Here is a 13,943-nt window from a genome sequence, read left to right as displayed (position 1 = left end):
TCAAATTGAATAAGACCAAATTGCTTCCAGCACCAGATTAGGCTTGAAGAAGAGAGAAGGGTCATGGGAGAGAACTGCAAATACATTTGTTTCAGTGGGCAGGTAAAGAAAGGGTCTTCATGGCCTAGCAGCTCTCCTCAACAGTGCAGGACTGAAGCCATAAGGAGACTTCAAGCTCAAGTGAGTAAGAAGTTGGTCAAAGATCTGGGGAGATGAGCAAAACAGAAAAGAGGATGATTCACATTGACAAGGCTGTTCACTGCATTGACAAACAGCAAGATTAAACAGCTCAGGAAACTTGTTCCCAGCAGAGGACAACTTGTACCTTTTACGCAGATAAATCAATTTAGAAAATGAAAACGCTGAAAACCCATCAAGTTTAAACTGATTAGAGACAACAAGATGCAAGGCTTGCAAGAGCCCCACCAAATTAAGTGTACTGCCAGCACTGGTGCTAATTCTCTCAATCTTCTCCAGCTACCTTTCTCAAAATGTGAAGAACAACAAACACCAAGTTCACAGTGTGCTGCAAGTGAGAATGCACCTTAGTGGAAACTTCCCAAATGCTTCTGGAAATAGGAGAAATGTGCCATGGACACATGCAGCAAAATCAGAATACTAAGCTGAAGATAGAAATGAGCATTTTAAGGACCTAACAAAGCACACAACTACCATGCCAGGAAGGAGCACTTGTAGTCTCAATTGAACAGGAGTGTATTTATCTGAAGAGTCTTACTGAATTCATGTCAGTTTTGCATTTTCACATCACTGTATCCCATAAACACTTTCTTTGCTTCTCTGTGAGGATGGAGATCTGAGCTTGAGAACTGAATAATGAGGACACATCTCCTTGTAACAAAACTAGACTATGGAACAAATGCCCTGGATTTGGAGTTATGCCAAAACACCGTGTTTGCCACATGGAGTTCATACAAAAAGCCTGCAGCACCAAATCCATGGGTCAGAAACATTCTGTCTTCTCTCCCTTCAGTTCTCCAATGGTGTAAACCTAAATGGCTCGAAGGTCAAGGAATCTCCAGAGAAGACACCAGTTTCAGATCATCCTTTTGTCTTACCCTGTACAGATTCAGAGGCACAGAGAAGGTCCTGTGGCCCTGCTGCAGCTGAGTGCCAGGCAGTGAGCTACAGTCAGACCACACAACAGTCAACATTTCTAAATGCTCTTCTAGACACTCCCAAATGTTTCCAGCATGCAGGTGTACCTGTGGCTATCTCAGCTTTGCCAAGACAAATGTCAGGTGCTTGATGTCAACAAGTGCAATGCTGAAACCTCAGCAACAGGGTCTGTGAAACCCCAAGATGTGCAGACAATTGTTCTGGTATAAGCAGAGGACAAAACTGGGTATCAAGAGAATCCTGTATCTGTTCTACCATCTATTTGGTGCAACAACTAAGCATATGGGGAAGAAAGTGTAATTCTCCCTTACATGTCATTTAGATTTGAATGGATACTAATATTCTGAAAGGTTTATAGTGGAAAAAAGCTACAAAGCATTATTACTGATCTATACCTGTGGGTATGCAACTAGCAACTCCTACCACTTCAACTCCTAGCAATTCATTTTCTGTTTGCATGAGATTCTATTTTTTAAAAAAAGGGAAGATAAGAATAGCTATTTCACTGGATCTAAGTGTGCTCTGCTTTCAGGATTTCTCCATTTGCAGAGGTTCACACAGCTGCCTGAATACACAGCCATTATCACAGCAAAGAAAGCAGCAGTTTGCTCCAGTATGTCTCTCCTACCATTTAGTGGGCAGATTCTCTGCACCACTGCATTGAGAATTAAGCCTGTTTATGCAAGCTATCTGCACTGATGCATGGGATAGAAGAGGAGCAAATTCCAAGAATAGGAAACATCTAAATATGTATCAGTAATTTTTTCATGCATCAGTGCAGATTTTTGCACATGCCAGACCCACCAGCTCAGATGCTATGCTAACAATTATTTGTAAAAAGCAGAAAAGGAGAGATACAGAAATGGCAGAGATGGACCCCTCTGCTTTTCCTTCTGCGTGAGAGACAAAAATAACCTGCAAAGAGCAACCTGCTCTGATATCACTTGGTAATGACCATTATTCTTAATAAGAGTAAATATCAACACAGATGCAGCCTGCTTTGAGATTTGTCTCTTTTGAATCTCAGCCAACAGCCTCTCTCTGAAGATGAGCTCCTCAACTCTCACATGGGAGAGGGTAATTAGGACTCCGGTTCTTGCAATTTAATTATATCACTTGAAGAGGCAGTGTAACAGTTTGTTATAATGACTAAAAGTAAAAAAAAAGCAACCAAAACAGGAAATAGAAAGAAAAAAAAAAGAACTGAAACAAAACCAACAAACCTAAGAAGCCAGAAACTACCCCTAAAATAAGCACTCTACCAATCCAGGCCAAGGCACCCCAGACAAAGGCACCAGGCTCAGGAAATACTGGCTTGAGGGTGAGGTCAGTAATGTGTCCCCAGCAGCCATCCTTGGCTGCCTCTTGCCATTTCTGTCCAGAGCAGTTTGAAGCCTGGCAGGTCCCTGCTGTGCTACTGCCAAAGGGACCCTTGCAGACAGTCCTACAATAATCCAGCATTATCTCCCTGGAAAATCATCCAAAACATCAACCTATTTGCAATACCACAAGGACCTAACCAGCAGCCAGCTATGTGGTAATAAGGTCAAACCTTAAGTGGCAAAATAGCACAGCTTCTTTCCACTGCCACAGGCATGTTCTCTACTCTTCCCCTTCCACAAAACCAAACCAGGGCTTCAAAATGTGTCTTTGCTGGAGAAGTGAAGACATTCGACAGCTTGGTGAAAAGAAAAATGAAATGAGCGATCCAAGCTGACCTAGGCAAGAAGTGCAAATAACAACAAAGGCAGCGTGCACTGCAAAGATCGCGTGCACACTTCACCCCTCTCCATTCCTGTCCCCATCTCCTCCACCAGGACACATTCCTGTCACTGGGGGTTAGGATGGAGCTGGCAGGAAGCCCAACTGGAGCACTCCCTGTAAACCCCTGGGGTCCCTTGTCAGCATTAGCATGCATGAATTATCCCCTAGCACAGGCAGCCAGCTGTTAGCAGGGCAGGAGGGTGGCAAGGGACTCCTGAAGGAGATCTGGCCTCCTTTGGCTCAGCACCAGTGCAGCCAGCTCCTGAAGGGGACATGTCACAGCCCTTCCATAGGAGCGGCACAAGATGCTCTGCCTGTCCAGGGCTGCCCACAGGTCTGGACACTCACGGCCATAAGCATGGAGAAGCAAGGAGAAATACTGACGGCAGTCCCCAGTGGCAGGAGGAGCAACACAGAAAAAGGATTTTGCAGCAATGTGTCAAGGTAATTTGGAGAGAGAAAGAACAGATGCTAAAAGCTAGACAAAAGGAACACAAAATAAGACCCAGGAGTTTTGCACCAGTTAAGTCCACATCGTTTCTAAATCTAAAATAAGTCCAAGATGGATGGATCCCAAGTAAAAAATGGTGCATGGAGGTGGAAGTGCAAAACCCCCTCCTTGGGGCAAATTCAAATATTGTCCACTTGGGTCCCAAAGGAACATGGTAAGACCAAACATCCTCAGCACCACTCTCTTTCATGAGCACAAATAACATCTTTTGCAGCTTCCTAATTATTTCCCTTATTATGCAATGCTGCCCATCGGCCCCTCATGAAGGCGGGAAAACAGCCCCACAACCACATCTCTGGGGAGGAAGGATCCGGAATGATTGTCCAATCTCCTCTTCAGCAATGGCAAAATTCCATACCAAAACATTCATGTCTCCAGCTGCCAATGTAGCAGCACAGTGTGCACGTGCTGTGTGGCCACATCACTTCCACGCCACTGCCCTGGCATCCCTTACACTTTTCAATGCAGAGTGCACCAAGCCTTCTTTTTCACCCATACCTACAGGGTTTACAGGGACAAGAAAAGTAATTAATAAAAATGCTGACAGAACCAATTCAAGCAACTAGGTCAGTAAATGTGCCTGCACAAAAACTATCTCATTCCTCTATCAGCATATGATGCAACCACATGGAACCCACAGACCACACAATTTCTAAACAGATTTTCTCTTTTATCTGTATATCTCACCATCTGAAACAGGGCTCAACAATCCACATAAATGGTGCTTCAGCAGTCCCTTATATCACAGTTGTGCCTGTAGACTCTGATGCGATGGAGGCTCTGTTCCATCTGTGACTGTACAAACACTGTCACTGTCCCAACAGCTGGAAGAGACGAAACTGAGCAGGTAAGGAGAAAGAGCAGGCTCCAAGAGCAAGGGAATACAGCAAAGCAGAAGCAAGACTACCTATAAAGCAAGCCCTCCAAAACTGGAAAAGCTTTGGAAGGTACCAGTCAAAGCAGGCATCTTGTTACCAGCACGTTCTCTCATTCACGTCTGTTGTTCAGGTGCTTTCATTCTTTTATGTTATAGTGGAAATCATCTCAGAGAACTCCAGTTATAACTTCAGGAAGTTCAACCGCAATTTCAGTCCAGCTATCAGAAGTGAATTATCAAACAGGGTTTCCCAGCCCAATGCACAGCACCTGCAATACCCTCTGGCTACCTTCCATAGAATACACTCTTCAGACAACAGACTGATGAACATCCTGGGAAAGCATGGAGTTGAGATCCTGCCAAACAACTAATTGAGCTTGTGACCCCAAAAAAGCAGCAAAAGAAGTGTTAGCAGCAAAAATTTCCTCAAGCCTCCTAAAAGTATGTAATACATTTGCACTTGCAAACCTAATCTGAAAGAGAAGTCATTAACAGTCACTTGTAATTAAATGAGCTCCTACAAGGTTTTGAAATCAAAAAGGAAATTCATTAGCCATTGTTTGGGACAACGTGGGATTTTGACTTATGCTCTGTCTTATCAATTCCACCCTCCAACAAATACTGTGTGGTGGGATCCATTTGCAATATAGCAGTTTGTGTACTTTGCTGACCAAGCAAAACCAGATTGATTGTAGCAAAACTCTCCTCTTCTCAGACTGCAGGCATTGCCTGCCTCCCCATCATCCTCACTTCTCCCTCCCATCGCAGGCCAGCAGTGCCACAACTACTGCTGCTCACAGTATGCCACATTTGTAAGACTCCTCTATAATGATGCCACACCTTCCTGTATCGCTCTCTCGAGACCAATCTGAAATCAGAAACAAAAAAAAATCCTAGGGAAAAAATCACTTCTCAAACCATCAAGCTGGCTTGCACTTCTCCAAAGAGCTGGATGGTAATGGCTTACACCTACTTGAACAGAAAATCCATACTCAGCCGTCAATGCAGAAAGGCACTTAGAGATTCTGCTCCTGAGTGGGATTTAAGGACCTGCAGGCACCAAAACAGGAACAGGACCAGGAGAAAGGGATGCAGAAGTAATGAGCACAGAAAGCTTAAACACAAGATTTGTCTTGGAAAAAAAGCAGTGTTTTGCACCCATTCTGGGTTCCTGATGGAAATTATCTTCTAGAACAAGTTACAATAGCATCAGGTTTCTACAGCACAGAACAAATGAACGAGGCAAACACTGCGGCACATGAAAAACTTGAGTCTTTTAAGGGATGGGGGAGCCTGAAAGCCAAAACCAGAAAATGTTCTGCTGGAAAGAATTAAAGGTAAGGACTAGCAGATGAACGGGACAGAGTCTCATGTGAATTTAGGGCCTGATTTTACCCCCCAGAATGCAGCAAAAATCCCCACTTCAAGGGGGGGATTGCAATCACCTTGCAGATGATTGCAGCCTTCTGCTCCAAACGCTCCCCTGGAACGTGCCAGGAATGCAAACAGAGCAATCCATGTGCTGTGGAGACCCAGCACCACTTGTCACCCAATACAAACGACTCCCTGTGCCCATTAGTCAATTAGAGAGGCCAAGGATCTAGAGGAATACAATTAAAAAGAAGTATTTTTTGAAAATTAAAACCCATGAGATTAATTCTTACTGCAAGCAGGAGCAAGCCAAAAAGCAGAAGGAAAACCAAGACAAAGAGGTAACACGTATCATCATATCGTCAAGCTAAAATAATTAAGGGAAAAAATTATAAGCTCCAGCCCCTGCAGAAAGTCACGAAGTTATAATGAACAGTATTTCCCATGGAAATATAAATTAGCAAGAGACACTTGGCAGCCCACATACCTGCACAGAAATAAGGTAAACAAATTCACAAGAGCTACCAAAGGCTTTGTAAGAAGTTAAAAAACCACCAAATACTCAAATTCTTTGCTAAGCAGCAGCTTCCCCCATCACACAACATGGCAGAGGGGAACACTGCCCTAACCTGGGACACAAGATTAATACTACTCTGTCTTCGAGTTCACAGGAATCTAAGAACCCAAAATGCAGGTTTTCAACATGTCACCCACGGGCACACAGATGCTGCAGTCCTTTGTACACCCATTTATGACCATGGGCCTGGAGAGGATGGATGCTAGAGGATGTTTTAATTGAATTACTGGGTGCAGAAAAACAGAGGTGAATTCTTTTACATTAAATCTGAGCTGGCTTACTCTTCATTTTGATCTAAAAGCAGCAATGGTGAAGATTGGTTAATGAGCAACTCTAGGCAAAACCCATGGAAGTTCAAGTTTAGGATGAAACAGACATGAGCTCAGGCTCATACCCCAACCACTGCTGTGGATTTAGTTAATTGCTCTGTGTTTCTGAATTAATGCAATACACCAGACTGAAAGGGTTCAAGTTAGGAACTGACAGCTTACTTAAAAAAGAAGTTTTTTTCAGATTGCTGCATGGTCACTCTTACAGTAAAATAAAAAGGCTTTAATGTGAATGAGCCTTAACCACACAGACAGGTTATGACAGAGACAGGAGGAAGGCATCGAAAATCTATGCTATAAATGCAGTTTGCCCTTTTAAATGGCACTCACACAAGGACCACACTGGCAGCATAACTCACTTGCAAAGCATTCCTGAGGGACACCTGCCTTACCTCCCCTGGAGCAGATGGATACAGAGCCCCTGCTGCCTCCCCCAGGCTGGCACTGTGGGCCATCCTCCCCTGAGCTGCCCTGCACCTTCAAGGCTACTCTGGGAAATGCAGAAATCCCAGACACCACAAATTGCTTAGATGGCAAGGGCTGTACCAGGGCAAGAGCAGCATTGCTTCTTTCTTTTTTCTCTCTCTATTAGGTCTGGTCAGTTTTATGTGCAATTTCAAAGCTTTTTATCAGCTTTAAAATTCAGCTACAAGTACGAAAGATGAGTAGACTTATTCTCCTAAATAAATCCTACTTCTGAGTGGCTTTACAGGATGAAGGTAAAAACTAGAGAGCAAAATTACTCTAACACCATCTGTACTGCCAGCCTTATTTCTGAAATTTCTCCCTGCTATGTCAAGGCATTAAACACATTCATTTATGACTGTGTGGATAAGTAAAGCCTTTCTGTATCTAAGCATTAGGAAATCAGAAATTTAGGAAAACCTCATCTAAAAGACAGAAAAACAGGGATATCAGGGAAAACCCCAGAAGAGACAAATACTCTTTAGATTTGGCTCTCTTGTGAAGCAGCATGTTTAGCTGTGTAGGTTTGAATGTACTGCTTTGCCAGCCAAATTATGGCTTCACCTTTATGCTAAGTGTCATGGGACTGCTACAATAACAAGTAATTATTGGGGGTGGGGACTACAAGAATGATGCTCATGACACACAAAAGGGACTAAAAGAATGACACACAAAAGCAGAAAAAGAGGGATTAAAACCAAACAAAAATTAGTCAGACATTTTAACCAGATGGCATTTCCTCTTCCTAGCAGTCTGATGTGCTAAAGCCAAGCACACGCGCTATGACAGCAGATGGAAATCACACAGCTTTGTTTATGTTTGGGACCTACAGTAAAGGGAACCGTGCAAGTTTGAGCAGAGAATAATTACCCAAAGCCAAAGAAATGGGTGTTTTTGTTAAAAAATACCAATCCACAATTGGGCAGGAGTTATAGTCAATAAAAACATGAGACAATTCAATAACTGGAAAACCCAGGAGTGTTTCCTAAATCATATTCAGGATGGAGAGAGCTACTTTCAACCTCTTCAAAGCTGCACCTGATCATAATGTGCTTAATAACCTGCCAAACACATTTTCTGCTTGTCAACAAAGCCATTTTACTTTCTTTCCATGTCACCCAAACTAGTTACACTTTTCCAAATAACATCAGTCCTTGCCCACACTGTGGTCTGTCACAAAACCCACTTAAGAAGGCTACAGAATAACTTTGTAATGACTATTCTTCAAAACCACACCTCAGGACATCACAAACTGAGAGTAGAGCTTCGTTTGCTTTAAATACAAGCAGCAACAACTTTGTCTTTTACTCAAAAGGTAATTCCATCTTATTGTGTTCCCAGGCACATCACTTTTACTGCGCAATTCCATCTTGCTATGTTCCCAGGCACCTCACTTTGTACCTTTTACTTGCCACCACAAGGATTTGACAGGAGTTTCTACTTCTAACAAAACTCCTCTTTTACTTGACCAAATCAGTGCTTACCTCCAGTTTTACCAAGCCTTAAAAAACTGAGGTTTTGTGAGATCAGGGGGATGCAGAGGCTCTGCAGCACAAACCCCAACCAGAGTTAGCAGCAGCCAGTCTCCAAGATGGAAAATACCACAACCTTTTGTGGTTTTTTGCAGATATCTTAAGCTTTCAATTCCCTATGATGCCCTTCAATCTTCCCAATTTCTATCAGCCTACAGCTAAAAAATAATTCAATAAATAGCCCAACCTCCTGCTTTCTTACATGCCCATTCCAATTTCACTGGAATGCCCTAAAGAGCACCCATTCATGCTGCTGCAGCATTTTTCCTTTCAAAGTTCTCCACACTCTTTATAAACATTGACTAATGAATCAGGCAATATTTACCCAGTTGCCTGGAAAACAGATACACCTTTTGTAACTGCACAAAGTAACAAGAAGTAACTCATTAGCAGCGTCAGGAACAGAAGCTGTGACTCCCAGCTCCTATTAACGTGCCATGTCCCCAGAACACTTGCAACCAAGGTGCCTGCTCCATCTCTCTGGAACACTGAGGATTTAGCAACCTGCAATGTTGTGCTCCATCCCCAGTACCATGCATCTCATCAGGCACAATTAGTTCAGTATTCTCTTGTCTCTCACACCACCATTCATTCAACGTCAAACGCCTCAGCAAAGACTTCCTAATTAAAACATGTAAAGGCTAAAATAAAACATATTTTTGTCACATCACTGCTGGGTCTTTCATTCATAATTGAAATAGCTTCACATTTAACCACGTACAGAGCCACATATGCTATCTCAGCCCACAGCAGCAAACAGTGACCACTTCAATGCTGGGAGCAATTCTCAAGCTGTCCCTTCATCTCCAGGAGGAGGTGTGGATCTGCCTGCAGGAAGGGACTGAGCTCTCCCAATGAGGACCTTATCTGCAGTGCCACATGCAGGGGGGTCACACTCCAACACAGCACTTGGCACAAGTGAGCCCAGCTGTGCAGGAAAGGCAGGCACATGGCATTTCCAGCCCTACACTTCCCAAGCCCCAGCACAATGGAGATCTCTGCCACCCGGCCTCCAAGTGACAAATTAAGTGACAACCTCCTCTACTCGACACTCTCTCAGCCAGAAACCAAGCATTTCTCCACATCATGCTGAAAAACTAACTTCCCTCTCCCTCTGAGAGCACTCAACCTGGAACTGAAAGCTCAAAGCTAATCCCTGTCTTACACCACAGACACAACAGAAGGCAAGGCCAAGGAGCACGGTTTCCATGCAGACCAGCATTCAGGAAATCCTGAATGCCACACTTCAGCCACAAACCTGCACACTCCCCTCCACCACATGAAATACAGAACATGCTGCTGAAACTCAGCAATCCACACTGATCTCTGTCCACGCAGCAGAATGTTCTTGCCTTCTCTTGAAAACGAGGGGAAGGAGAATTACACGTAACAAAAAAAAGCACCATCAGTAAAAAAAAAGGAAAGAAAAGGCTGCCGTCATCGCCACAGGGAAGCAGAGGCACAAACCACAACTCTGCATGTATGCCAGCCCTGCCAACGCTTGGATCCGAAGGCAAAGAAGCCCAGTACAGCAGGATGTGAAGAGCAAAGCCAAAATTTCCCGCTAAATATTGCTGCCAAACAAGACATTTCTTGTCAGTATTTGTAAAACAAATTGAGCCTGTGCTGTAAATATCCCTGCATCTGTGTGCTGTTTGTTTCAGCATGAAGACTTGCAAATAAGCCTTCCAGCATATCTGCTCCAGGAGAATGGCTTGAGCTGCTCTGGCAGGACTCAGCTGTCCGGGCCCTACAACTGGTCCTCCGTGACCTGGGGCAGAGAGCACTGCTGCAGCCTCTGGTACTGTCACTGCAGCAGGTGACAGCCTGCTACACTGTATATAGGTGCAGCCACCTGTATACAATTTTTTAAAAAGCAATAAGCAAAGGAAAAAACCTTTCACGAAAAAAAAAATTGTATAAAAGCTACCTCAACACTACTGGATTGATTTCAGAATGCTTCAGAAGTTAACAAGCAAATCAACCACAAAACTTGGTTTAGCCTCAAACTATTTGTTTAGGGTTTCTTTTTGCATCCACCAAGACCTCCTTTACCACAAGCCAGTCTTCCAGCTCACCTTGCCCCATGCAGCAAGCTCACAGACCCTGTTATGGTATCCCTTAGCAGGAGTGACAGAAGGATAGAAGTCCACCTCTGAAAAATGCCCAGCTATTTTTTCCAGGTTCTTCCCAAACAAGACATGAAAGACAGCTCTGCTTTACCCTCAAAGAGAGAATTACACCTATTGCCATGTTACAACATCCTGGTCACTGCCTGCCACTCAGGAAGTGGTAATCTGATTGCAGCATTACTGAAAATTTTGGCAATCTACCAATCTATTCTCAGGTGTCCCAACCCCTTTCACCATGCTGCTTCACTGTCTGAGATTAACTCACCTTTCAGTATTTCCCCCTCATGGTGAGAGGAAAGGCACTGCAAGTACCAAGCTTCCTATGAAAAGTATTAAAGCACTGCATGACTTGAAAATACATTTCTTGCAAGTAGCTTTCATAACAAAGTTTGGTCTAGATGTCAACATTTGGAAAATGAGAGTATATTAGGGTTTGATTAATTGAATTTTATTTTACAGCAAAACCAAACCTCCCCATCAAAAACCACTTCCCTCCCCATCAACATTATTTACAAACTCAGGAGTGGAGACTGACCTGTGGAACTAAGTGCCAGAATTTCCCTGGATTTCAAACTGAAGTCCTAAACACCGAATCTTTTCTTCTTCAACCCAGCACTAAAATAAATCCTGAACAGAGTTCTTGTTTAGTTGTGTTACAGCATTACATTATACTGTATTACAGTATTATATTTTGAAGGGCCAGCTGAACAGCCGCATCATCCAGGATTTGCATATACCATATACACACACCCAGAGTAAGCACTAAGTCCCCCAACACAGAGGTAGCCTAAAACAAAAGACACAAAAAGGTAACAAGCAAGCCATAACCAGAAACTGAAGCTGATTAGAAACTGAAGCCAAGAGGCTGGCTCAGTATCCTATTTGCTAGCTCTCATTGTTGACAACAAAAAATTACTTATCAGTGCTTTTGTTAGAAATGAAGACTGGTTTTCATGGATTTCAGAGGTATGCCAGATCTCCTCACAACCTTCACCTTGTCAGAGTCAATACAATTTATCCACTGGCTTTTCAGCAGGTGGCAAGTGGTGCAGGCTTCACTGACCTCTGAGGAACACCCCTGCTCTCTGCCAGCAGATGACTTGGAACTCTGTCCCCACCAGTTGGGCAGAGATGAAAGTGTGTGTGCACTTGGATGAGCCCAGCAGAATGCAAACAGAAGGCAGAGGCACAGGACTCCACAGGAGAGATACCTGCCTGGTGGCAGGGGGGAGCAGGGCAGGTTAATAACCACAAACCCACATTAACTTCCCATTTACCAATGACTTATTCTGGGTCACTGTTTGATGGATGAGGGTTAGTTTCAGAAGTGTAATTTTAAGGGAGCCACATGACGTGCAGAGCTGACTTACATTTGTGCACAGTGTACAATCTGTTCATACCATGGCAATCCACCCAAACACACAGGTAGGCAGCAGGCTGCTCCTCTGCAGTGCAGGAAGGGGAACTTGCCACCTGCAGGCAAAGCTCTCAGAGCTGCAGAGGCACTACAATACACAAGCTAAAACCACAAGCAAACTGTTATTGAGTTCAACCACAGCGGTGATTTTCACATCTGCAAACCAGAAAGTGCACACCTGTTCATTCCTCCCCACACACACCACCACTTACAAAAACAAGTTTCTCTGCCTTCACGTTAAAAATTACCAGAACTTATACCATCACAGAAGAAGGTCTTTAAAAGAAAACACGTTTTATTGAGAAACACAAATGGGTGGATGCTTCAAAACCAAGCAAACAGCCTTACTGCTCACACAACATTTGCTGCCAGAGCAGAATTGCACTGCCCTCCAGCTGAGGCACAACATGTGAGTTCCTCCTCCCCTGGCTTGTGGAAAAAAAGCTTGCACCCTATGTGCTGCCTCTGAAAGGCAATGTTAGCTGGGGTCTCAGCTTCAGGCTGAAAAACATGCTGCCAGAGAAGTAACAACAGCCATAAGGAAAAAAATTATTCCCTTCCACTCGTTCAAAGGAGGAGGAGATGGTAAACTATAAGCTCCCTATAGAAGAAACTACACAGAATTATGTGTCCACTTAAAGGCAAAAAGTTTCAGAGCCATAAAAAAGCTAAGATAGCAATAAAAGCCAAAAGGGGAAAGGGAAAATAAGAAGGAAAAGAGCATGACACGTACCCACAGTCTATCCAGCTTATAGTACCTCGTCCTTTCACCTCCTGGGCCACACTGGACAGTAATCTGAGGGAGCTTTCAGCAGCAGTGGCTGGAAGACGAAATTAAATAATAAAACTCTGTTAATAACAGCATTACCACTCCACACAAAACAACACAACATTGCATTTCTATGTTCCAAAGCACCACAAGAACATTTTGTCTCATTTGAAGAAACCAGTGTAACAGAGATCAGTAAAATCTTCTGTAAACTAGAAGGAAAGCTGGCTGCAGGTGAAGCTGGGTTGCTCCTTCCCTCTACCCCCTTAAACAGGACACTGAAATTGCTATTTCCAGACACGCTCCCTGAGCTGCATTTACAGAGCTATAGGGTGTCCTCTCCTACAGCTTCCATCCCAACACTGCCTTCTTCCCTGTGGCTGGGCATGAACCAGTTTCTACCACAGCCTGCTAATTAGAGCAATTTCATTTAGGACTTTCATCAGCTGTAAGGGCAAGTCATTCAGCATCTCTGCCTCCCTAATTCTACACCAGCCATACATAGAAAATAACAGACTTTATCCTCATAATAACCCTGGGAGATACCAAAACCAACAGTCATGAGCAGTACCCAGAAAAGGTCCTTCCAAGTACTGGCTGTATTATAAATACTCAACAGAGATTTTTATAATGCCATGCCACATGTGTAGGTTTTGCAAATCACTACCATTCCAAAACAGTCTTATAAATGGTATTAAAAATAAACAGAAGAGAGAAAAATATAGCAGTACAAATAAGTATCCATTCCCCAAAAAAAAAATCTAACAGGAACTGTTTCCTTCCTCAATGAGCAGAAAATAGAAACCCAGAGCCTCTTTCAGATCTCCACAACTACTTCAAGTAACTGAATGTAAGAATGGCAATACTGGGACAGACAGAATGCTTCTGCAGACCAACATCTTGTCTCCAGCATTTGAGGAAGTAAGAGCCTGTAGATGTCAGAGTAGACAAGCAGAAACAGCATGTAGGGATAACCCATCAAATAATTTCTAAATCTTCACAAACTTTACCTCAACAATCTCCTGAGCCAGAAACAGCCTCTTTGTATTTGACAGACTTTGC

The 13,943-nt window shown here is 43.5% G+C and overlaps 1 protein-coding gene across 1 annotated transcript in view; it reads right to left on the bottom strand.

Annotated features, from left to right (window-relative positions):
• PDIA5 (protein disulfide isomerase family A member 5) overlaps positions 1–13,943 on the bottom strand; it is a 97,630-nt gene that overhangs the window by 69,984 nt on the left and 13,703 nt on the right. The window contains exon 3 of the mRNA XM_054278400.1: positions 12,846–12,933. Coding sequence (XP_054134375.1) covers positions 12,846–12,933 — 88 coding nt within the window. The remainder of the gene's footprint in view (positions 1–12,845; positions 12,934–13,943) is intronic.

This window comes from Melozone crissalis, unplaced genomic scaffold (genome assembly GCF_028551555.1).
Source record: "Melozone crissalis strain CALT ecotype California unplaced genomic scaffold, PUWL_Pcris_2 ptg000023l_1, whole genome shotgun sequence".
Taxonomy (NCBI): Eukaryota; Metazoa; Chordata; class Aves; order Passeriformes; family Passerellidae; genus Melozone; species Melozone crissalis.
Note: the sequence above shows the minus strand (reverse complement) of the source record. Positions and strands in the feature narration are given on the sequence as shown.